Source organism: Myotis daubentonii, chromosome 11 (genome assembly GCF_963259705.1).
Source record: "Myotis daubentonii chromosome 11, mMyoDau2.1, whole genome shotgun sequence".
NCBI lineage: Eukaryota > Metazoa > Chordata > Mammalia > Chiroptera > Vespertilionidae > Myotis > Myotis daubentonii.
Genome location: NC_081850.1, coordinates 62,758,009 through 62,781,028, shown reverse-complemented (window position 1 = coordinate 62,781,028; position 23,020 = coordinate 62,758,009). Strand labels below are relative to the sequence as shown.

Here is a 23,020-nt window from a genome sequence, read left to right as displayed (position 1 = left end):
ACTCCTCGGAGCCTCTGTGACTCCAAGTCCTTCTTTGCTCAGAGATACAAGGTCTGTGAATGGGAGGGACACCGTCCCCCTGTCCCCACGCAGCTATAAAAGACTACGTGCTGCGTGCATCCATTTATATGAGCTTCAAATCAGGCAAAGCAAATCTGAGGTACCCGTAGGAAGGGAGGAAAGGGTAGAAATTGGGAAGAGGCACACAGGGCCCTCCAGGAGGCAGGCAGTGTTCGGTTTTCTGACCTGGGTGGTGGCTGCACAGATATGTTAACTTCTGGTAATTCCTTGAGGTGTACACGTATGACTTGTGCACTTTTATCTATGAATATCTTGCTTTAATTAAAAAAGTGTGGCTCGGTTGGGCATCACCCGTGCACTGAAAGGTTCAATTCCTGGTCAGGGCACATGCCCAGGTTGTGGGCTTGATCGCCAGTATTGCGCGAGTAGGAGGCAGCCCATCGATGTTTCTCTCTCTCATCGATGTTTCTTTCTCTCCCTCTCCTTTCCTCTCTTCCTAAAATTAATAAAAGAAAATACTTAAAAATGTTTTAAAAGTTTTAAGAAACAGTAAGTTAAAAAAAACTAAACTAGAGGTCTGTAAAAGGCTTTTAGAAATATTTGTAGACTTTCTTAAAAAAAAATTGGAAGAGCTGATCGCACAGTCTGAATCCCCATGGCGCGGCAGGTGGCTGGATCGGAGTGGGGGCTGTCCCCCATTCCTCATGACCCCCTCCACTTACGGGATGTTTCCTGTCTGTGCACCTACCAGCATGAATTCCTCAAAGTGCCTGGCATGTGGGTGACACCTCGTAACCCCATACAGGTTTTCCTCGGGCTGACATTCTGTAGGTCTTGTAGAGGTATCTGGGCTGGGGCATTCAATGCCTGGCTGGTGGCAGTCTTGTAGGAATACCTTTTGACATGGGTTTGAAATCCTGGGGCACCCAGTCTTGTGTGAGAAACCATTGAACTGGGAGAAATGGGAGGAGGGGGCAGTTAGTTTATGATCCACCCATAAGAGTTGAAGGTGAGTAGAAGTTACCCTAGCTGTACCTAGGTGTTCAGTTCTGTAGGGACTTTCCTATGGGTGTATTCTATTTTGAAGAAAGTTTCCATAACAATACTAGTTAGTGCTTGGTATTCAGTTGTTGCTTTTAAAAATGCACAGATGATTGGAAACATTTTTTCTTAGTTAATGAGTGAGGAAAGGCTAACTTTTTGTGTGGTGAACAGTCAACATTCTTCTCTCAACAGCTCACACTAACTCACACCACATGCCCAGGGGAATTATCCTGCTAACGCCATCTTTACAGATCCAAGCCTACAGAGGGGCTGTGAGCATCACACCCTCCTTTTCTCCATCTGAACGTGTCATTCCTGCCTCCTTGAAGGGGACTTTTTAGAAAGACGAGAGAGAGAGAGAGAGAGAGAGAGAGAGAGAGAGAGAGAGAGAGAGAGAGAGAGAGAGAGAGAGAGGAGAGAGAGAGAGAATGAGAATCAAAGGCCAGCCATAAAAAGACAGCTTTGTTTGTATACCCCTCATCAGAGGAATGGATGGTGGTTCCTCAGTTATAGCTTTATGACCTTAGCTGCCAAGCTCACCAGAGACAAGGTTAAAAGTTTTATGTGCTTTTCCACTCATTAACCTTTTTGAAAATCTTATATGCACACAGAGCCAAGTAAAATAGCCCCAAACTTCTGTGCCCTAGCAGTTGGTGTGATCACTGAAAGTACTAAAATTCAGGCACATTCGCTAGCTGGGTTCAGTGTCCATCCTTAAGGAATACCAGCCATGGGTGGGACCCCAGGAACGTGGGCTCCAAGACTGTGCTGTGGCCCGAGCAGCACCGAGGCTGTTGGGGCCAGGTCTCCCCATCAGTTTGGCCCCGGGAGGAGCGCCACGCAGTGTCCACCAGCTGCCCGCTACCCAGCAGAGGCCCTGGAGCTCCAGGAATGTGGTGGGAAGTTCCTGGAGCGCGGAGTCAGAGGTCCCGGCACAGCCCTGGCTCTGGCCGCCCGCGGTGCGCATGCTGGATGAGGCCTCTGCATATTTTCATCTCACCCTCACCATCGCTTGCTGGAATGGGTGCTGTGTTATCTCCACGCTCCAGGCAGGAAATGGGCTTAGTTGGGATCATGTTGTTTGTGAGTGGTGGAGCCCAGATTCTCATCTGGTCCTGACTTGAAGCCGTGTTCTTGCCCGTGTTAGTCTGCTCGGGCTTCCACAACAAAATGCCGCAGCCCGGGTGGCTTCACCAATGGAAATTCTCACAGTTCTGGAGGCTGGAAGTCCAAGATCAAGGTGGCTGGGCAAGGTCGGTTTCCTCTGAGGCCTCTCCCATTGGCTCGTAGATGGCTGCCCTCTCCCTCTGCCTTCTCATGGTCTCTTCCCTGTGTGTGGGCAACCTGATGTGACCCTTCTCTCTCTTTCTCTTTTTTTTATTTTTTTTAAAATTGATTTTTATAAAGAGAGAGGAAGGGAGAGGGAGAGAGAAACATTAATGCAAGAGCAAAACATCTATGGGCTGCCTAGCACGCCCCCTACTGGGGATTAAGCCCACAACCCAGGTACATACCCTGAATGGGAAACAAACCAGCAACCTGAGACATACCACCAAGGTGACCTTTCTCTCTATCAGATAGGAGGAGGGCCCTCCCTAATTAACTCATTTAACTTAATTACCTCTTCAAAGGCTCTGTCTCCAAACACAGCCACATTCTGAGGCACTGGAGCTTAGGGTTCCAACTTACGAATTTGGGGGGTGGGGAGGGGGGGGGCACAGTTCAGCCCAGTGACAACCCCCATAAAGCTCATCTTCCTCTGGGAATGAGCACGCTACCTAGAATGAGGCCACCTCTGTCACCAGGCGTGTTCTGTGGGAGAAGCCTGGGGCCAAGCCCTGTCAAATCGATCATTTCATTTCGTCCTCAGACATTCTTACCAGGTAAGAAATTTCCTGACACCGAGCTCCACCTGAGCTGAGTAACAGAGGTGGGGCTCGGACCCCCTGGAGCGCATGCCTTCAGCCACTGCCTCACAGGGTGTGTTGGGACATCCAGACTGCTCTCAGAGCTGGAAAGGACTCCACAGAGAACAGGGGTCCAGTTCTTCCAGGACTGGTAGTTCGGAAAGCTTCCTGGGTGCCGGGTAGCCTTGACCTGTCTGACTTTGCAAATTTAGTCACATACCCAAGTTGCAGGATGGGTGGGGGCAGTCGTCCACTCAGAGTTAGTTCTTTCTCTTCAGGTCTCTTGGCTGGGCATTCTGGGAGTTTGTTGCATGTTTATTGATGTGGAGTTACTCACTTTCAAAATTGCACAGAGAGGGGATCTGAAATCTGGCTGCAAAAAGTAATTTGGCAATTCATTTTCAGGCTGCCCTTCTCCCAGCAGCTTGTTTCAAACTCAACCTCTGGCACCAAGACATCCATCATTTTAATTGCATGTGACTGTTTAGTCAGGCACAAATTTGTTTCATTTTCTTTTTTCTTTCTCCCAGTTTGGGGTGGGTTTTGTGGTTTTTTCCTGGTCCACCATTTAAAAAAGCCAGAAATATTTCCACAAACCAAGCACTTTTTATAGTCAAATAGTTTGTTTTTTTAACACAGATTTCTTTGGGGTTTTTTTTTGGGGGGGGTGAGGGGTTTGGTGTTGCATATTTGGTTCTTGGTCTTTCAGAAGTGGAAATGCTATGCAAGGCTTGCTTTTTCAGGTAACATTCATATTATGTAGTTGTGTGAAGATAATCCTAAGAAAGAAAATTGTGTTGCTCTCAGGGTCAGAAGGCTTGTGTTCTGTTCCTGGCTTTGAATGGCTTCCTGGGTGTGACCTGTCTCTGGCCTTGTTTTACCCATCTGTAAAATGGAGTGTTTGAAAGAAACTCCCAGACACAGACAACTTGTCATGTAACCTGTTAATACTTAAGTGGGTGTCTTTTATGTATGTGTGTGAGGAAATGCCATTATCATATTCAGCAAAATGAGGAGTGATTCCTTAGTGTCACCCAATACCAAATCCATGTTCCGTTTTCCCCAGTCATCTCAAAGCCGTTTCATGATTGGTTTGCTTGAATCGGGAGCCAACTGCAGACCACACATTACTTTTGGTAAATAATGCCTCGTAAGTCTCTTTTAATCCATAATGGTGTCCTCTCCTCTTTTCAGTGCAATTTATTGAGTTCTTAATGTGTGGTTGGTGAATGTAGAGTACAACAGCCTCAGGTTTTCCAGCCCTCAATTTTAATGTCTTTCTCCTAGAGAAACAGTCAGTGAGTGGCCTTTGAAGAATAGTGTTTTGATTTGTTTATCCTTTCGGTTGTTTTGGGGAATTCATCTGCTTATTACCCTACTTTCTTATCTCAAGCAGGTAATGCTGAAATTAGTATCACAGTGTGGGGATTTCCTAAGAAACATTTTTTAAAGTTATGAAAATCTTTCACGTACACACACATATGCCATGCACACATGCTGTGTCTGGGTATGTGTATGGTCTTCATTCTGGTTACCTGGTGTTGCATAGCAAACTCCCCCAATGCTTAGTGGCTTAAAATAACAACCATTTTTCAGAGCTCCCGGGTTCTGTCGGTCAAGAATTTGGGTGGGGCTCTGCTTGGAGATTCTTCCGCTCCCCATGGCATTGATGAAGGTCACCCAGGAGGGCCCAGTTGGAGGATGGGCTGGTGGGGGGGGCCCAGCATGGCTGCTCCACATGTCATGCACCTGGCAGTGATGACCAGAAGGCTGGGCTCTGCTGGGACTGTTGGTTGGAACATCTGCTCTTCAGCATGGCATTCCCAGGGGCGTTGGACTCCAGAGCAAGCATCCCAGGAGACTGTTACCGCCCCTTGGAAATCACAAAACATTGCTAACACTGTATGTTATTTGGTTGAAGCAGTGCCATTCTCTTCCAGATTCAAGGGAGAAGTGCAGGGACCTTGCAGCCATGTCTAAGCATCACAATGTAAAAGAAATAACACTAAAACTAACACCTGAGGTCAGTGGTTCTCAACCTTCCTAATGCTGCGACCTTTAATACAGTTCCTCATGTGTGGTAACCCCCAACCATAAAATTATTTTCGTTGCTACTTCATAACTGTAATGTTGCTACTGTTATGAATCGTAATGTAAATATCTGATATGCAGGATGTATTTAGGCGACCCCTGTGAAAGGGTCATTCAACCCCCAAAGGGGTCGCGACCCACGGGTTGAGAACCGCTGCCTTAGGTGATTGCTACCTGGGACCACTTTTTAAAATGGTTTGTATTTTTCAATTACAGTTGACATGCAGTATTACTTTATATTAGTTTCAGGTGTACAGCATAGTGGTCAGACATTCATATAATTTATGAAGTGATCCCCCTGATAAGTCCAGTACCCATGTGGCACCCTACATAGTAATTATAATTTTATTGACTAAGTTAGCTATGCTGTACTTGACCTCCCTGTGACTATTTGGTAACTACCAATTTGTAACACCTGGGACCTTTTACGTCCACAAGTAATTGCCTGTTGTTGTTGTTTTTTAATATATATATATATATTTATTATTGATTTCACAGAGAAAGGGAGAGAGATAGATACATCAAAGATGAGAGAGAATTGTGTATCGGCTGCCTCCTGCACGCCCCATACTGGAGACCGAGCCCACAACCCGGACATATGCCCTGACTGGGAATTAAACTGTGACCTCCTAATTGGTAGGTCAGTGCTCAACCACTGAGCCATACCAGCTGGGCTTGCCTGTTTTTTAGTGTAAGATAGAAGCCACCAGGGTGGGAAACGCCTGCCTTAAGAGGCCCTTCGGGGCAGTGTCCTGCCGACTGTTCCCATTCACTAGGGGTTGGAGTGGAGTCAGTTGGGCAGAGAGCAGTGTGATAGGTCACATGATTCACTTTGCCTAATAATGAAGGTGACAGGGAGGGCTCCCAGTTTAGAATTTTAAGAGGAATTTGTGCAACGGACCTTTGTGTTGGGGGGTTGTCAGATAGTCTGTTAATGGATAGTCTGTTAATGTCCTTATCAGTAGGGGTAGTATATGAAAATGTGCCTGATAGCAGTATCACCAGAAAATTGATGAGTATTCGACGTGTACTGTTTTGATGTTTCACGTTGAGAGCGGGAGGCATAACATTTGAAGTGTTGGGTGAACCAGTTTTCAGGGCAGCCAGGATCAAGTAGGGTTAGGTGGCTGGACTGCATTCAGCATCTTGGGGAATACATGGGACACTGTCCCTTAAACTAACTGTTGAATCCCTTGTGTTAGGCATGCGTGGATGGAACTAGACGAGACAGAAATCGAGGTCCTGGGAGATGTTAGGTGTTCTACATTGAGTAAAAGAAGGGTCACAGGATCATGGCCAGGGGTTCATTTAATTTTCACAGCAGCCCTGTGAGGGAGGTGCTGTTAAAAGAACAAACGAGAGCTTTGAATCTCTGCTGAGATGTAACGACAGCTTGGCCCCAAATGGTGTATCGGGCTGGAACCAAGGCTGATCAATAATCAATCAATAATGCACCATATTGCATTATAAAGTGATCTCTCCCTTAGTTGAAGGCAGTGCGGCTGTGTTCTGTGGTGCAGTGGTTACACCTAAAAGGTGTCTGCCTGGACCTCTTACACACATTGAGAGCCCCTGGCCCTTGGTGGACAGAGACCTTTGGGGGGTCTGACCACCAGGTGCCTTCTTTCCCTGCCTCACACATCCCGAGGACAGTCACTTTCTCCTAAGATGCTTCTGGCTTCCTTGTTGATGAGAATTAAGGGCAGTTGTTTTTGTTGCTTCCTCTGATTGCCAAGCGATTGTTAGCCAGGGGAGCCAGGAAATTAATAACATGTGCTCTGTTTTACCAGAATTGAATTTCCAGGAGCCGCCCAGACGGTTGATGTTCCCCTCACTACAGTGCCCTGGCTTCTGTGTTGGTTTGTGAGCAAATACTTCACTTTCCATTCTGCCGCAACTCTCCTGCCCTCCAAATAAGTCAGAGATTGCACCCCCCCGCCCCCCGCCCTCCCCAGGCCCCCCCTCCCCCTCCACCCGTGAGCTCAGTTTCCATTGGACCACCTGGCCCTTTATCCCATCTGTAGCTCAGACCGGGCATGAAGTATGTGCTCAGAAGATGCGTGTTGGACGTGTTGCATGTGCTTGGAGCCAAAGAGGCACCTGAGTTGACTAGAAAAGTGGTGGGGTGAGGTAGAAAGGTCTCTGTCCTAAGACTCAGGAAGGCTGGGTCCTGATTCCAGGTCTGCCACTTACAAGCAATAGGAACTTGATCACGTATGTCTTCTGAAGCTAAGTCTCCTGCTCTGGAAAACGGGGCCATGGGCCCTGGATAAACATGGAGCGCTCTGCAGTAGGAAGGCGGGTGTGTAAGCTAGACAGCCTGGCCTTGATCCAGCGGATTATGGGCATTTCTGCAGGCTCTTGGCATCGTAGCATTCCAGTTTTGAGTCACCAAGTCTTGCTGAGATGCGACAGCAGCCTGCCCCCCCCCCCCTTACCCACGGGGAATATATTCCAAGACCCACCGTGGACGCTGAAACTGCAAATAGTACCGAACCCTAGACATACTATGTTTTCTCCTTTATAAAGATACCTGTGATGCCAAGGCCGGTTTGGTTCAGTGGATAGAGCGTCAGCCTGCGGACTGAAGGGTCCCAGGTTCGATTCCGGTCAGGGGCATGTACCTGGGTTGCGGGCACATCCCCAGTGGGAGATGTGCAGGAGGCGGCTGGTCGATGTTTCTCTCTCATCGATGTTTCTAACTCTCTGTCTATCTCCCTTCCTCTCTGTGGAAAATCAATAACATTTATTAAAAAAAAAAAAGATACCTGTGATAAAGTTTAATTTATAATCTAAGCACAGTAAGAGGTTAACAGCCACAACTCACAATAAAATGGGACAATTATAATATCGTGTAATAAAAGTTATGTGGATGTGGTCACTTGGTTCAGGGGACCCATTGCTGAAGTCTCTGTGTAGGTTAGAGGTTCAGTGCTGCCTGGTACCACAGGTTGCTGACAGTCAGAGCTCCTGTTCTGTTCTTCCAGCCACACGTTTAATACCATTTCCATCTTAATAAACACTTACCATGCACTGAGGCTGTAACTTTTGCAGTTTAAGGTGCGACAGCAAAACTAGCATAATTTTTTTTTTCATAATTTCATGGATAGAAGACTCATTCTTACCACAGGTCTTAGCAACCTCAGCGTATGATTTTGTTTCCTTAAGCTGAGAACTTGCACTGTTTCACTTCCAGGAAGCACTCTATGTCTTCTCTTAGGCATGTCCGAATCACGAGCACCACTCTCTTAACACTTGGGGTCCATTAGTAAACTAAGGGTGACTTGACCACAAGCACTACGATGCTGTGACAGTCAAATAACCGAGGTGGCTACTATGGGACTAAGAGGTGGGGAGCGTGTACAGTGTGGGTCCTCTGGACAAAGGGATGAGTCACATCCCAAGAGATTTCATCTCGCTACTCAGAACAGCACACAGTTTAAAACTTATGACTTATCTCTGAATTTTCCATTTAATATTTTCGGGCCGCGATTGACTGCGGTAACTGAAACCATACATAGAAAGTGAAACCCGGGATAAGGCGGGAGGTGGGGGGGGAGGGGGGGATTGTTTTTCTCACTTATGATGAAATTTCAAGGTAACTTTATCCGGTCATTTCAGATATTTGTGTTCCTGACATCCTGGAATAAACCGTTTATATTTGTTTAGGATGGCTTAGTAGCAATGGCTGCGGAGACAGCCCTGGGCCACTCTGTGTGTGTGAAGACCATTCCGGCAAATGGAGAAGATGGTTTTAGGAGGTAGACACTAGAAGGAGGGAGACCTGATATATGGGGTGAAAGTCTGGGACTCATAGTGTTCTTAATAGGATAAATCCCGAGTCAGTTTGAGAGAATTGGGGCTGTTGCTATGGTCCGTGATGGTGATGTGGCCTGATAGAGAGTGATAGAGCTGTGAGAGAGGGGGGGCCTTTCTGAGGTCGGATGCAGAGGGACATGCCATCTGATGGATGTGGAGCCAGGGGGACATGGGAGAGCCTCATGTGCCTGCCAGGAGATGGCTCCTGAAGTCATTTCACTGCCCAGATGTCGTGCCTTTTGTTTTGGTTCATGACTAGGATGTATAGCTTGACTGGCACACTCACCCACAGCCTATTTCCTCCTTTCAAACCTGCCGGTGATGCCTCATGTCTTATGCTATTGAGTCTAATGAGGCTTGGATGGATTGGCTTGTACCTTCTTTGTTCTTCTAGGGCCTGTAACATTGCAGTTAAGACATTGCCAGGTGCCTCTTATCTAAGAGGGTCAGGATATTTGGGGGGACAGTTGAGACATCAGCTGTCCAGCAGTCTTCTTTATCAGGAGCATGGCCGGGCACCTCTGACTGACTGTCCAGCAAAGATATCACAGTGTCCCTACCTTTCCCTGCTGGCTGCCTGCCTGACCCAGTCTTTAGCTGGCAACTCAGTACTTGTATTTTAGACATGGTTTTGGTTATTTTTAGCTGCTGTCAGATCTGAAGGAGCTGCTACAGAAAGACATGCCCACTCAAAACCACTGGTTGTTGATCCTTGTGAAAAGTGATGGGTTGAGCCCCACCGGGTGTGGCTAGTGGTTGAGCATCGATCCAGGAACCAAGAGGTCACTGGTTCGGTTCCCAGTCAGGGCACACAGCTGGATTGTGGGCTCGATTCCTAGTAGGGGGTGTTCAGGAGGCAACCGATCAATGACTCTCTCTCATCATTGATGTTTCTATCTCTCTCTCCCTCTCCCTTTCCTTCTGAAATCAATTTTTTTTTAAAAGTTGATGGGTTGAGATGAGAGGAAGAAAAACCAGGCGGCGTGGATGCAAGGCTGGAGGGTAGCCCTCTCTGCCCTGCTGTGTTTGGGGACAGCTTGCTCTGTGTGCCTTAAAGTAGATGGAGCATCATGGGATTCCAGAATGGTGACCTGGACTTAGTAAGGCTTTACGTTTTGTATGTTCTGCTTTGGAAGGCAGGGAGATACTGGCATTGCTGCCCCGGGAAGGACTGACTTGGTGAGGACTTCCTGTAGCTGCTCCCCTCCAGACTTTGTGACCTCAGTGTACGCCAACACCTAGAATAATGGCTGGAATTTGATGAGCAATTGGTAAATATTTGTTGAATGAATGGATTCGTCACAGAGGGGGAGACCTAGTTGACGGGGAGCTGACAAGGAGTGGCTTCTAGTCTGGTCACAGTAATGGATCACCTGTTGTAACCACTAGACAGCACTTTACACAACAGCCACACAACTGTGTTTAGGGAAAGAGCCTTGGAAGTAGAGCACCCTTCCTAGGTGCTTGTTCCTGGGATACTTCATTTGAAAAGATTTTAATGAGGGTATTCTCATTTTCAGCCTGCCGCTTATGAAATATCAGCCTATTGTTGGTGCACAGCCCATCTGGAAGGTCTGTTTCTTGGTCCCAGACCCCATACACATCCCTTATTCTTCCTTCCTTCCTTCTTTCCTTCCTTCTTTCCTTCCTTCCTTCCTTCCTTCCTTCCTTCCTTCCTTCCTTCCTTCCTTCCTTCCTCCCTCTCTCCCTCCCTCTCTCCCTCCCTTCCATCCATCCTTCCATCCTTCCATCTGTGCAGCAAACAGACATTTATGGAGCTGCTGTGTGCCAACCAGACACTGCTTTGGGATGGAGGAGAGGTGGTGCTCAGATGAACACGGCTGGTCCTGCCCTCAGGGAGTGTTCAGTCTGAAGTCAGTAACAGGAGCACAGGCAACTGCGGTGCAGTGTGATAAGTGTGTATGTGATAAGGGGTGGTGAGCACCTATTGCCCTGGCTGGGGGCGGGGACAAGCTGCTGAGGAGGGAATGTTTGGGCTAAGCCTGAGATGACAGTTTGCGGGCTTCCAGGGGCTGCCCCAGGTGGGATGTCCTGGCTGGCAGTGCAGGTGAGTTCGTTACCTGGAGCCTTCTCAGTGTTGAGAGTGTCCACCCTGCAGACTGGGAGGAGTGAGAAGTGGTGGGTTCAAGTGCTGTGGCCTTGGCCCTGCTGTCTTTGTCCCACCCCTAACCCACTGGGACTCTGTTCTGAGGACCCCTCTATGTCAGTCCTCATCATTTTTACCAGCTTCTTTTGAGAGCTGGAAAGGGCCATTGGGAATTCTCTCTTCTAGCAGAAGAGACCAAAGAACATGCTTGATGAAGGGAGCTGGGTGGGGGAAAGTGTTTCTAAGTGAGTAAAAATAGATTTCCTGTCCACCAGCCCTCTGTCTGCCACCTCTAAGTCCAGCTGAGGGTCTACCAGCAGAGGAGCCCGTCTGGCTTGGCAGAAGGCACTCACCTCCCCGAGACGGGTTCTTTTCCCAGCAGCCACCTTGAGCTCTTTCTAAATTAAGAACCATTTTAGAAACACATCAGAAAAGCAAGACTTGGAATGACCTAGACGGAAACTTGGGCTGACCTCCCTCATTTGGCGTGTGTAGAACTGTGTTTTTTCAGCCCATACTCGGTGTGTGTTAAAATTACATACCGAACGGTGGGGAGGAGGTTGGCTGTGGGGCCAGTTGCGTGTGGTGGCCCTGTATATTCAGGGCATCACTTCTGATTTGCAACTGCAGGAGAAGCCCAGGATGGCCACGAGGATTTGGGGGAATTATGGATGGTTTCAGGTCACCTTTAGTGGTGCATCTGGGCCTAGAGCACGAGTCTGTTGCTCCCTCCCAGCCCAATTCATATATATTTTTTATTTCAGAGAAGAAGGGAGAGGGAGAGAGAGATAGAAACATCAGTGCTAGAGAAAATCATTCATCGGCTGCCTCCTGCATGCCTTGCATTGGGGATTGAGCCTACAACCTGAGCATGTGCCCTGACTGGGAATCAAAATGTGACCTCCTGGCTCATAAGTCGACACTCAACCATTAAGCCACACCAGCTGGGCCCGGTCCAATTCTTTTTGCGATGTTCTGCTGCTCAAGCTGTATTCTAACTAGTTTTATCCCAAGGAAACCTGCTAATGAATCATTGGCACGGTGGAACACAGCTATTCTAGTTTTTGCAGATTTCCTGTTTATATCGAGTGATCCATGAACAACGTGTACATATTTCTATGTAATTGGAATCACAGCTTCTTCTTCCTTTCTAGTCTACTTATCGAATGCTGGTAGTTTAGAACATTGCCCTGTATTTCTTGCCATTGGCAGTTGGATCCAGTGCTGTGGAGAGAGAGGCCGGGGGGGCGAGATTCTGTGTCCGGGATTGAGGTGTTCTTTACCAGGAGGTACGTAACAGCTGGTTGTCTCCCGTTGGGATGCTAGTATCCACTGGTACCCAGTGCTTAGCGCCTGCCATTTGGTAGAAGTTGCAAATCTGAGATATTGCAGTTTTGTATTCCTTCTTCGTTTATTTGTTGGAAATAAATGAAAAACTCAGCCCATCTATTTACGAAAGCTTTATTGAGATTCACACACAATACAATTTACCTGTCTGGAGTGTACAATCCAGTGGCTTTTAGTATATTCTTAGAATTGTGCATCTGTTAACACAGTCATTATCTTAGAACATTTCATTAACCCCCGCCATCCTCATCCCACCAAAAAAACTCTACTCACCTGAGTGGCCACCCCACAAACGCTGCAGCCATAAGCAAACCCTACTCTCATTTCTGTCTCTGGATTGACCTGTTCTGGACCTTTCACGTACTATGTGGTCCTTCATAACTGGCTTCTACTTAGTTTTCAGTTTCCAGGGTCCATCCATGTTGTAGCATGCATCAGAACTTCATTCCTTTTTATGGTGAAATACTGTTTCTGTTTTGTGGATAAGGCCACAGTTTATGTATCCATTCACCGGTTAATAGACACTTGGGCCGCTTCCACTTTGCGGCCATTATGAATAACGCTGCTCTGAAGGTTTTTGTACAAGTTTCAGTGTGAACATCATGTTGTCATGCTTTTTGAATATAGACCTAGGAGTGGAATTGCTGAGGCCAATGGAAGCCATGTTCTACCGTCTGAGGACCTCTTAGGCTGTTTCCGAAAGTGGCTGCACAATTTTACATTCCCATCAGCAGTACCTGAGGGTTCCAGGTTCTCCAAGAGTTGTTCTCTGTCTTTTCCATGATAGCCATCCAAGTGAGGGGTCTCGTTATGGTTTTGCTTTGCATTTCCCCAGTGACATTGAGCACCTTTTCATGGGCTTATGGAGAACTCTCTTTCTCCATCCTTGGCTCCTTCTGTAATGGGGTGTTTGCCTTTCTGTTATTGAATTGCAATAATAGTCCTGTAGTCTAGATAGAAATCCCTTATCAGACATGTGATTTGCCAACGCTCCCATTCTGGGTTGTGTTCGGACTTTCTTGATGTCTTTGTGTCCTTTGAAGCACCCAAGCTTTACATTTTGATGATGTCCAATTTATGTTTTTATTTTCCTGCTTATGTTTTTGGTGTCACATCTAAGAAACCATTGCCTAATCCAAGGTCATGAAAATTCACGCCTATGTTTTATTATGTTTTATCCTGAGAGTTTCAGGTCTTTGATGCACTTTGAGTTAATTCATGTATATGCATCATCTACTCTTTGATTACCTAGGGCTACAATAAAGACAGGATCAATGTTTGATTCCCCCCCCCTTTTATTTACCAGTTTTCAAGGTGTTGGTTCCCTAATATCCTTGTTTGGTGGGTTTTTGTTTAGACTTAATCATGAGTTTGTATCATACTACAGCCAATTAAAAATTTTAAAATTTTGCATCCTGTGTCACATAGATATATATGCAAAATACAGAGAAAAGTGATCTTTAAAAATCTTTTTGTTTCTTACCCAGCTGTCATGTCCTAAATCTTCATCTATCCACTTGCTTTCCAGAAACATGCCAAAGGCCAGGACCTGTTTGATCAGATCGTGTACCACCTGGACCTCGTGGAAACAGACTACTTTGGCCTCCAGTTCCTCGACTCTGCCCAGGTCGCGGTATGTCTTCCTTTGACTCCTTTCAGGGCAGATCAGCTTTTCATTGGTACTCACAGATCCACAGCGGCTAGAAATTTGTAGAGGAACATAGGAGTGAAACTGTGATGTTGTTGCCATGACGAGCATTGGGATGCTGGTGATGGTGCTCCAGTGAAATGCACTCACAATGCCCCACCCTTCAGGCGGCCAACAACCGGGAGAGGAAGAGGGAGGGAACGTTTATCTCCAGCACGGGGATGCATTAGGGAAGCACTTCCATGCATAGGGATGCAGTGTGGGCACATTTCTCGAATAGGTAGACACCATTGTGGGAATTCTTCCGGTGGAGCTGCTTCTATTTTTAACCAGCAGAAGGGGCTGCACCACCATCCTCTGGTGCAGACTTGCTGGGCGTGGAGAGCAGGTGCTGTGAACCGGGCTGAGCCCCAGCCAGTTCGGGGCGGGGCAGTCGGAGCAGGTCTTGGCATTGCTCGAGAACCATCTTGCAGGCTCCAGGAGGTGGTGTTAGGTCAGCAAAGACTTCCCTTGCTTTGCCTGAGACAGAAGTGTTCACAGTGGAGAGGCTCACGCCACCCCTTAGAATCCCTCATGTAGAAAGCAGGAATGACTTCAGGTCTCCCTCCCAACGAAATCTAGCTTGGGGTATCAAAGGTAATGTATTCAACAATCTAAAAATATTTAGTGAGTGCCTCTCCTGCATGGGCCCCATTCTGAGCACTTTGGATAAAGCAGTGAACACAAATATAAGGTGACGGGTAGTAATAAGTGTGAAGAAATATAAAGCAGAGTAAGGGATAGATAGGATAAGGGGCGGTGCTATGGTAGTGTGTGAAAAGGTGGCTCCCCTGCTCAGGCGGCATGGCTCAGGCGGTTTGTTTGAACATCGACCTATGAAACAGGTGGTCAAGGTTCGATTCCCTGTCAGAGAACATACCCAGGTGGTGGACTCGATCCCCAGCAGGGGGCGTGCAGGAGGCCGCAGATCAATGATTCTCATTGATGTCTCTATCTCTCTCTTCCTCTCCTTTCCTCTCTGAAATAAACAAAAGTATATTTTTTAAATAAGAAAAAAAAGGTGGGTTCCCCTGATAGGAGATGTTTAAAAGCTAAACACCAAGAGCTCCTCATATGTGGTGAAGCCTTTCTACCCGAAAGACACTTTTTATTACATCTTGGGAGCCCCACATGACGGTTGTAAAGTGAAGATGCTCAAAATCGATGCCTGGGAGTTGGGTCTGCCTGAGACTGTTAGTGTGATGCTGAGCGTGCAGACGATACAGTGGAATCAGGACTTCAAGTCTATCCTAGTTACAGTATCTCTGAGCTAGTGGTCCCGATTCTTCTCTATTTCCCATCTGCAGACTCTCACTCCAGCCCACCAGGGCCCCGGGGAGGGGCAGACCAGCCCTTCTCTTTCCACCTTCCTGCCCAGTTCCCTGCCCTCTGACCTCAGCAATGTTCTCCCCATCCCTCAAGGCTCTGGCCACCTCAGAATTCAAGTTGTTGATCCTTCTAAATATTCTGGACACTGTTTCCTCTCATTGAAGCTTCATCTGGCCAAACCTCACCCAGAGGCACTCTGGGCCTTGTCACCACTCCAAGATCCCGAATTCTGTTGTCCCCCATTCCAGGATCACTTCCCTTGATTCCATCTTTCCAGGCCCTCTGCATCTGGCCTCGGCCTTGACGATCCCCTCCTGCCTCATTCTCCCCTCTCCCAGCTGCCTGTTGCCCTTGCCTTCTTTCAGGCTTGGCAAAGCCTCGGCCATCTCACCTGTGTCCTTTGATTCTCCTGTCCCCATGACTGTCCCTGGAACCCCCTTTGACATTCAGGCCCATCTGTCTGCTCTGCTGCTTCTCCCAGTTGCCAAGCATTGCTGGAGAGTCACGGCTGTGCCTGTTGGCACCTGTTGGCACCAGCACAGATCACAGTTTCAGAGAAGTCCAAACCCCGAGCTCCTTCTGGAGCCTAATTAGCCCCTCATGGACTCTTTCCCACCCCCAAATATGGTTTTTTATTTTTTGTCTTTTTTTTTTTTTTTAGAGAGAGAGAGAGAGGGAGAAACATTAATTGGTTGCCTCCTGCACACACCCCAACTGGGATTTGAACTCACAACCAGGGCATGTGCCCTGACCCGGGAATTGAACCAATGACCTTTCAGTGCACGGGCTAACACTCTAACCAACTGAGCCACACCTGCCAGGACCCCAATGTACTCTTATGTGCCCCATAGTTCCCTTTCTAAATCTTGATCACAAACATGTAATCCAGTCCCCATAAAACTTCAAATTGGCCTTATCTCCTCCTGAGAAGACTGAGCTCATTTCGCTCAAATTCCTGGGGGTTTTTTCCCTGAAGACAAACCAGTCCTCCTTGCCATTTTGTCTTAAGGGAGTAGCCTGTTTCTCCAGCGTTTTTTCCCCAAACCTACAAGGATAGTTCCATTTCCAACTGCTTCTTCCTGAGTTCTGTCCCCAGCACCGGACGCTGGTCAGCTCTCCTCTTCCCTGAAACTCTTCTCTATTCTGCCTTCTCCTGTGTCTTTAACCCGTGGAATACCGTGTGGTAGCTTTGACTTCATTATATCTGTGGCCCTGGGCCAGCAGTCACACCTGGGCCTTGCTTCTGGCTCTGCCCCCGACTCATTTGGCGGGTTTTAGACAAGTCTTTGTTCTCAGTTTCCTTATCTGTAAAATGGGTTTCTTGGACCTATTCTCCCAAAAGCTCTTCCCGTTCTAATACTCAGTGATTCCGAGTGTAAAGAGGAGGCAGGCACGTCTGCCCCCCACATCTCTTCTTAATCAGAAGGGAGGAGATCTCTCTCATTTCTGCTATTAGAGCCAAGTGCCCATTGCCCTGGTGGCACGACCTCCTCCCCAGATGACCCCCTCTCCAGCCACTCGGATTCCCAGAAAGCCAAAGATGTGACTCTATTTCGAAAGACTTTACCACGGACGTCTGCTCGCTTGGCTGCGAACTGTCCCATCCTCCGGTGCCCTGTCACCGTGCGGCAGGAGGTGTGTTCACAGCGGGATCCAGGCTTCCTTCCCAGGTCAGACACGTACAGATGCTAGCTCTCTGCAGGCCCTAAAGCCTTTCCAGGATCCCGCTCTGTGAGCGGATGTGATTTTCTTCCCCACAAAAGCAGGTACACAGTCCTCATCTGCCCGACTCTAGGACCCAGGAGCGTGTGGCCCCAGCAGCCCCAGGCCCCTTCTGCTAATCCTGTGATTTATAAGCTGGGCTCCTTATAGGCCGGGTGCAGGTCATGCCTGCACGCACTGCTGGGCCTTTGTTGGTGCTGGCTCCCCTCCTGGAATGCCCTTTCTCACCCCATTTCAACTTCTGGCCACCCTGCAAGACCATCTCAGGCGACACTCCATCACGGAGCACATCCTGAGCTCTCAGAGGGTTTTCCTCCACGGTGTGAACCGCTGAGCTTATTTTGCCTTCTGGGACAGCTTGCTCGTTTGGCCTGGGGATCTTATTTGTGTATATAAATAAACAAAGCCTTTCTGATTAGACCCGAAGACGCAGGACTTCCTCTTCTTCGCTGGGTGGATCTTGGTGACTTACAGAGCTGTGCCAAGGGAACCTGAGAACCTCAGTCGTTAGACCCAGAAGAGATGTTAGGAGCCACGTATTTCCATCTTCTAGATCAGAGGCGGGGAACATCTGGCCTGGGAGCCGTACAAGGCCCGAGAAATCATCTGGTCTGGCCTTGCCAAGGCATTGGGTGCGAGTTAATGTTTGACCACATAGAGCAGGCTAATTTTTAAGTTGATAATTTTGTATGGCCAGCGAATGATGTTATAAATATCCAAATGGCCCATGGCAGAAAAAAGGTTCCCCACCCCATTCTCAATGGTGAACCCAAAGCCTTAGACCTTGGCAAGTCACTCAGTGAGAAGCACAGCTTGACTCAAGCCCAGGTTTTACGACTTCAGGTTCAAGTGCTCTTCTCGGCACTCTGGCTCTCGGTGTCGGTCTTCGTCACTGTGGTGACATCTGTGTCACGGGGCGTGGAGGGGCTTTGTGAAGTAAGGGAACGGAAGCCGTTTTGTAATCTGACCTGGGTGTGGGTTTGCTCTTCCTAGCTGGACATTCTGAAGGGGACCAGAAGTCATCACAACCCCAGAGGTGACAGGCTGAGGTTGGCTGGGACCTGCAGGCTGTCTCTCCTGGGGGAGAACCCTTAGCAATCTCCACAGGAGCCCTTCGGCTTCCGGGGTATCATTGATTTTTCTGAGAACCTGGGACAGTGCGGTTGGTGGCAGGTGACTGGATGTGATGGCAGGTGTGTTTCTGGGGACAGTGGGATAATAGATGGGGGCCTGGCTTATTCATAACTGAAGCTTCTGCAAGGATCGACACCCCCCCCCCTTCCCAGCCCCTGACATGCAAACCAGAGGGCTGGCCCAGGCAGAGCTCTTGGCACAGCTCTCTGAGTAAGTCACCAGCTCCGGGCCCAGCTCCCTGCAGAGCCAAGCCTGGTTTCCATAGTGCCCGGCCCAGCCCTGCAGCAAGGTCAGAGTCTATTGGCATCTCCTATTTTTAGCTGTTGGGGCTGGGGCCTCCTGTTTCCTTTCCCATGTCAAAGCGGGAAGTCCACCTGGGAATCCTCTCAGTAGACCTCGCTTTTAAACAGCTCCAAGCAGGGGCAAGGGTTCTGATTTCACATATCAAAGCTTTCTTGGGAGAGCCTGCACCCCCCAGCTTTCTCACAGCTGCTATTTACTGAATCCCCTCCCCCCTCCGCCCCCTCTGATTGAGGCATCTAACTAAAGGCTTTACGTAATTCATGTCTAACATTCTTCATCACTGATCTGTACAGCTGACCAGGGGACAGACCCATTTTACAAATGATGACGCTGAGGCTCAGAGACACTTTAACTTGTAAACGTTAAAGTAAGGGACAGAGGTGCCACTCAGAACCTGACCACCTTCCAAAGCCCAGCACATTCCTTCCATTGCACATGGTAACGTCACACACACACACACACACACACACACACACACACACACACACACACACACACTGAAAGAGGACATTCGGTCAATAGCCGTTGAGCAAACTTTGACTTGGAGCTTACTCAATGCCAAGCTCCATAGCGCAGAGGCGAGCTGGGCCCTGCCCCTGCTGCCACATTCTGGGGAGGGAGCCAGACAAGTGGTCCTGGGAGTAGCGTGGTTCAGTCCCCCACTTTGGAGCCTGGAGGCCGACTGCCTCAGCACCATGGATGAGATGAACAGGGTGTCCCAGGGGGAGGGTGAACATGGGGTGGCCACAGAGGATGAGGGGACCGCCAGCCAGCAGAGGAGCAGCCGGGATTTGAGGGTCAATAACCTCCTCATCAAGCAGGTGCAGCCCTGCCCATCCGGGGCAGGTGTTCCACAGGTGCGGCCATTGTCAGTCCATTCCTCAGCCCCTCCCAACATAAAAGGTGACATGTTTTACAGCAGGAAGTGCAGAAAAGGTGATTTGGGCCTTTCTCTCAAGCCTTAGGAGGTGTTTTTCCTCCGGTCTTTGTAGTGTGGAATTGGGTCGGTGGGTGATGGAGGCCCAACGCTGCGAGAGAAGGGTGAGGGTGTGTCATCGCTGGTAGTTGTCATCGCATTTGCCACTTGTGTGGAGACCGCAGAGCGATCCCTACTGCTTCCGATGCACTTGGAGGGGAAGTGGGGGAGTATAAACACTAAGAGAGGAGTAAGACACTGTCCTTCCATTTGAATGGTTCCTTATAGTTTCCATGGACACTCAGCTGACTCTTCAGTGTGCCAGGGGCTAGCTCAGTGCACAGAGGAGGACACCGAGGCTCAGGGGCCCTTGCTCATAGCCACACACCAGGTGAGTGGCCGAGCTGGGACCTGAAATGTGATCTGCCTCCTTCGTTTTAGTACACGTACCTGTGCAGCAGCTCCAGAAATGGCGCGGCCGGTTTCTGAATGCCCACAGGGCGAGTCTTCTCCTGCCCGGGTGCAAATATTGGTAGTGAATGGGAAGCTGTGGTTAAAGGGGACAAATCCCCCAGGAAACCTCAAGTAGCTGGTGTGAATGGTGAGGAGGAGGAGGAGGAGAGATCCCTCCCATGGACGGAGCAGGCACTTCAAGCTGTGGGTGGTATGGAGACCCAGAGCTGGCTGCTGACTCGGCAGGAGTTAGACTCCTGCCTCCTCCTCATTAGCGCTGTGATCCTGGGCACCTCATGCACCTTCTCCACGGCCGCCTGGCCACCTTCATCGGCTCCGAGGCCTGAGAAAGAAATGGATGTGATAGGGTCCAATGTGTTTTGTTTTCTTCCCACACCACCCAACAATGAATTCTGACACTGTCTGCCTGGAGGCAGCTTCAGATCCCGCAGGTTAAGGGCTCAGTCCCACAAGACATCCCCACCAAGCCCACACACATTTCAGGCGCCAATAACAGTGACATTCTATAGCCAGCCTCACGCGGGTCATATCCAGTTCTGTTGCACAAGTAGAACAGGTGGGCTTTGCCAGGTCATCTCACATCAGGGTTTATGGGAAGGGTTTTGCCCTTGGATGAGACTTGGGTGAGAAATTCACATCAAAAACCTCCTTTCTAGTACCCGTTAGAGTTTTTGAGTTAAATGTCTTGCCCTTTGAGCTCAGAAATGCACCTGTTTCCAGTGATGCTTGAATCGTCTGTTGAGAGGGCTGGAGCCAGTTGCCGGGGCCTTTGCTGACAGGCGGCCTGGATGTATTTAGCCAGGATGCAGGTGAACATCTGAGACAGGTCCTGCTGCTACAGGCCTCTGAACCAAACCCAGGGTTCGATTTACTAAATGCACGTAGGGCCTTAGTGCCGGGTGTTTGTTACGAGGTAGTTTTGTGGCATAAAGTACCAGCGATCAAAGTCTGGTCAGCTCCCACAGCTAAGAAGAAGGTTAGGTCACTTTGAAATGGTTGGATACAAGATAGGTTTTATCAGCTCTCATTTTAGGATGGTGACTGGGTTTCCAGTCGCGTCTGAACGCCACAGGGTCAAGGAGCTTTGAAAAGGGAGCTGTTTCTGATGCCTTTCCCAGCTTAGCAAGCCCCGGACTTTTTGCAGGCCTCCATCCTGGCAGGTCCTGCTCTGGGCAGGGCTCCAGGCGGCTGCTGGGCAGGAAGGATGGAGGCCAGGCTGCATGGATAAGGGAGCTCCTTCAGCAGCGTGGCCAGAGGGAAAAGCAGCCTGCTGTCCAGTAGAGGCATCTAGCCGTGATCTGTCTGAGTTAACGCCGGCTGCAGACGGCTGGCCGGTAAACTGTGAAATTGAGATTTTGCAGAGCTCAGAGAGCAGTTTTCAGAAGGGGCCGTGGATGTGTCACGATCCCCAAGGTCATTCAGACCCATTCGTTCCTGGGCAAGGAGAGGATGGGGGAGGACTTTAGCCCTAAGTATTTAATGGGCACGCTGGGCACCTTTGAAAAACACGCATGCTCTGAGATTCTGTTTCATGGATCTTGGGTGGGACCTGGGTATTTGTGAGTGTAATGCTCAGCCAGGGGAAAACCACACCTACGGAAACGGGTTGGACTTGGATCAAGGTTAGGTTTGGATGATAGAGGAATAGTGGGCTTATACTTGTTCTGTCCAAAATGTGATAAGGAGACTTGAGATAGGAAAGAAATGGGCCAAAGCTTCTTTAAGAGCGGAGCCTCTAGGCTGATCAGCGTAGAAGGCTGGTGGCAGGGAGAACTTCCTTGGCCTGGTAATGGTGAGTTCATTTGAGAGTGAGAAGAGCAGGTTTAGTCATAGCCATTTGCATGATACTTACTTTGGCAGGAAAATACATATGATGATACTTTCATCAAGTCTGTATCTGCTCTCCTTCCTGGGGCCAAGTCCAGGATTCTCAGCCTGGTGGAGGGCAGCAGTGAGACCTACTTCTAATGAGGCAAATGGATCATCAAAAACTGCCCGAGAGGCAAACGACCAATGAAAGGATAATGCAAGTGTCCATCCAGCCCACCCCCAGGAAAATAATCTTCTTAGTAAAAGTAAAGAAAAAAAAATGCTTCAAACTCAAAAAAAGAAAAGAGTAAACAGTATTCATATCCCTGTATCCAAAAATAACCCCTCGAAATCTTTCTGGACATAGCTCGACAGAAAATACTAATTTTGTATAAATGGGGCCTGATTGTTTTCCTCTGACATTGTGCTGTGGGTCTCTTGCCACATCAGTAACTCTAGGCCCACATCAGTTTGAAAGGCGGAATAGTATTTCATTATATGGATGAGCCTTTTTTAAAAAACCGTCTTTGTTGGTGGGCATTTAGGTCATTTCCAATTCAAAGCCCATCACAATGAGAGAAAGCCTCCTGTACATGTGCCTGTGAGATAGCATCGGCTGCGGTGATCTGCTGCGTTTGTGACACGGTTGCTTAGCCGGGGAGTGGAGAGGGGAGTGGAGATGACAGAAGCCCATGTTCTCCCACTGCACTGCTCACGGCTTATTGTATTATAACTCATCTGATATTTGCTTTTGTGTTTCCTTATCCCGCTCCTCCCACACAGCCCTAATGGGCTCTCTGGTAAGGGCTGGAGTACACACAGTGCTAATTTAGCCCTGTCCTTGCTCATTGTTAGAATGTGCCCGGTTCAGATTGCCTCTGGAAGCCTATTGACAATGGGCAGAATGGCCTCTGGTTCTGAACAGCTAGTGAGAAACCCACTCTGGCAGTGTCCTTCCAGCTGATGCATCCAGTGCATGGGAAGTGATGGGGAAAGTTTGCCTCAATTAAAATAGGTTGGACATTTATTGATGTCTCAGGAATTTAATAAGGGCCGGCTGGGTGCCACACTCTTCGCAGAAATGGTGACCTGAACCGACGGTCCTGCCCACCGGGACTTAGTTCCCACCGAGGGGCTCACAGTGTTACATTCCAAAAATGCCCATTTCCATGGAGGCTAAGCGTTCAAGGCTCATCGGGACTGCAGCCTCAAGAACTTTGATGTTACAGAAAACTTTTCTGTGCGGGTAATGGTTTTGTAATTGCCTTGATGGGTAAGACTGAAGTGGTTGTTCTGGTAAAAACTAGAGG

At 48.7% G+C, this 23,020-nt stretch overlaps 1 protein-coding gene across 1 annotated transcript in view; it reads left to right on the top strand.

Moving 5' to 3' along the window:
* Positions 1 to 23,020, top strand: part of EPB41L4B (erythrocyte membrane protein band 4.1 like 4B) — a 115,859-nt gene that overhangs the window by 17,698 nt on the left and 75,141 nt on the right. Inside the window, exon 2 of the mRNA XM_059656217.1 lies at positions 13,865 to 13,969. Coding sequence (XP_059512200.1) covers positions 13,865 to 13,969 — 105 coding nt within the window. The remainder of the gene's footprint in view (positions 1 to 13,864; positions 13,970 to 23,020) is intronic.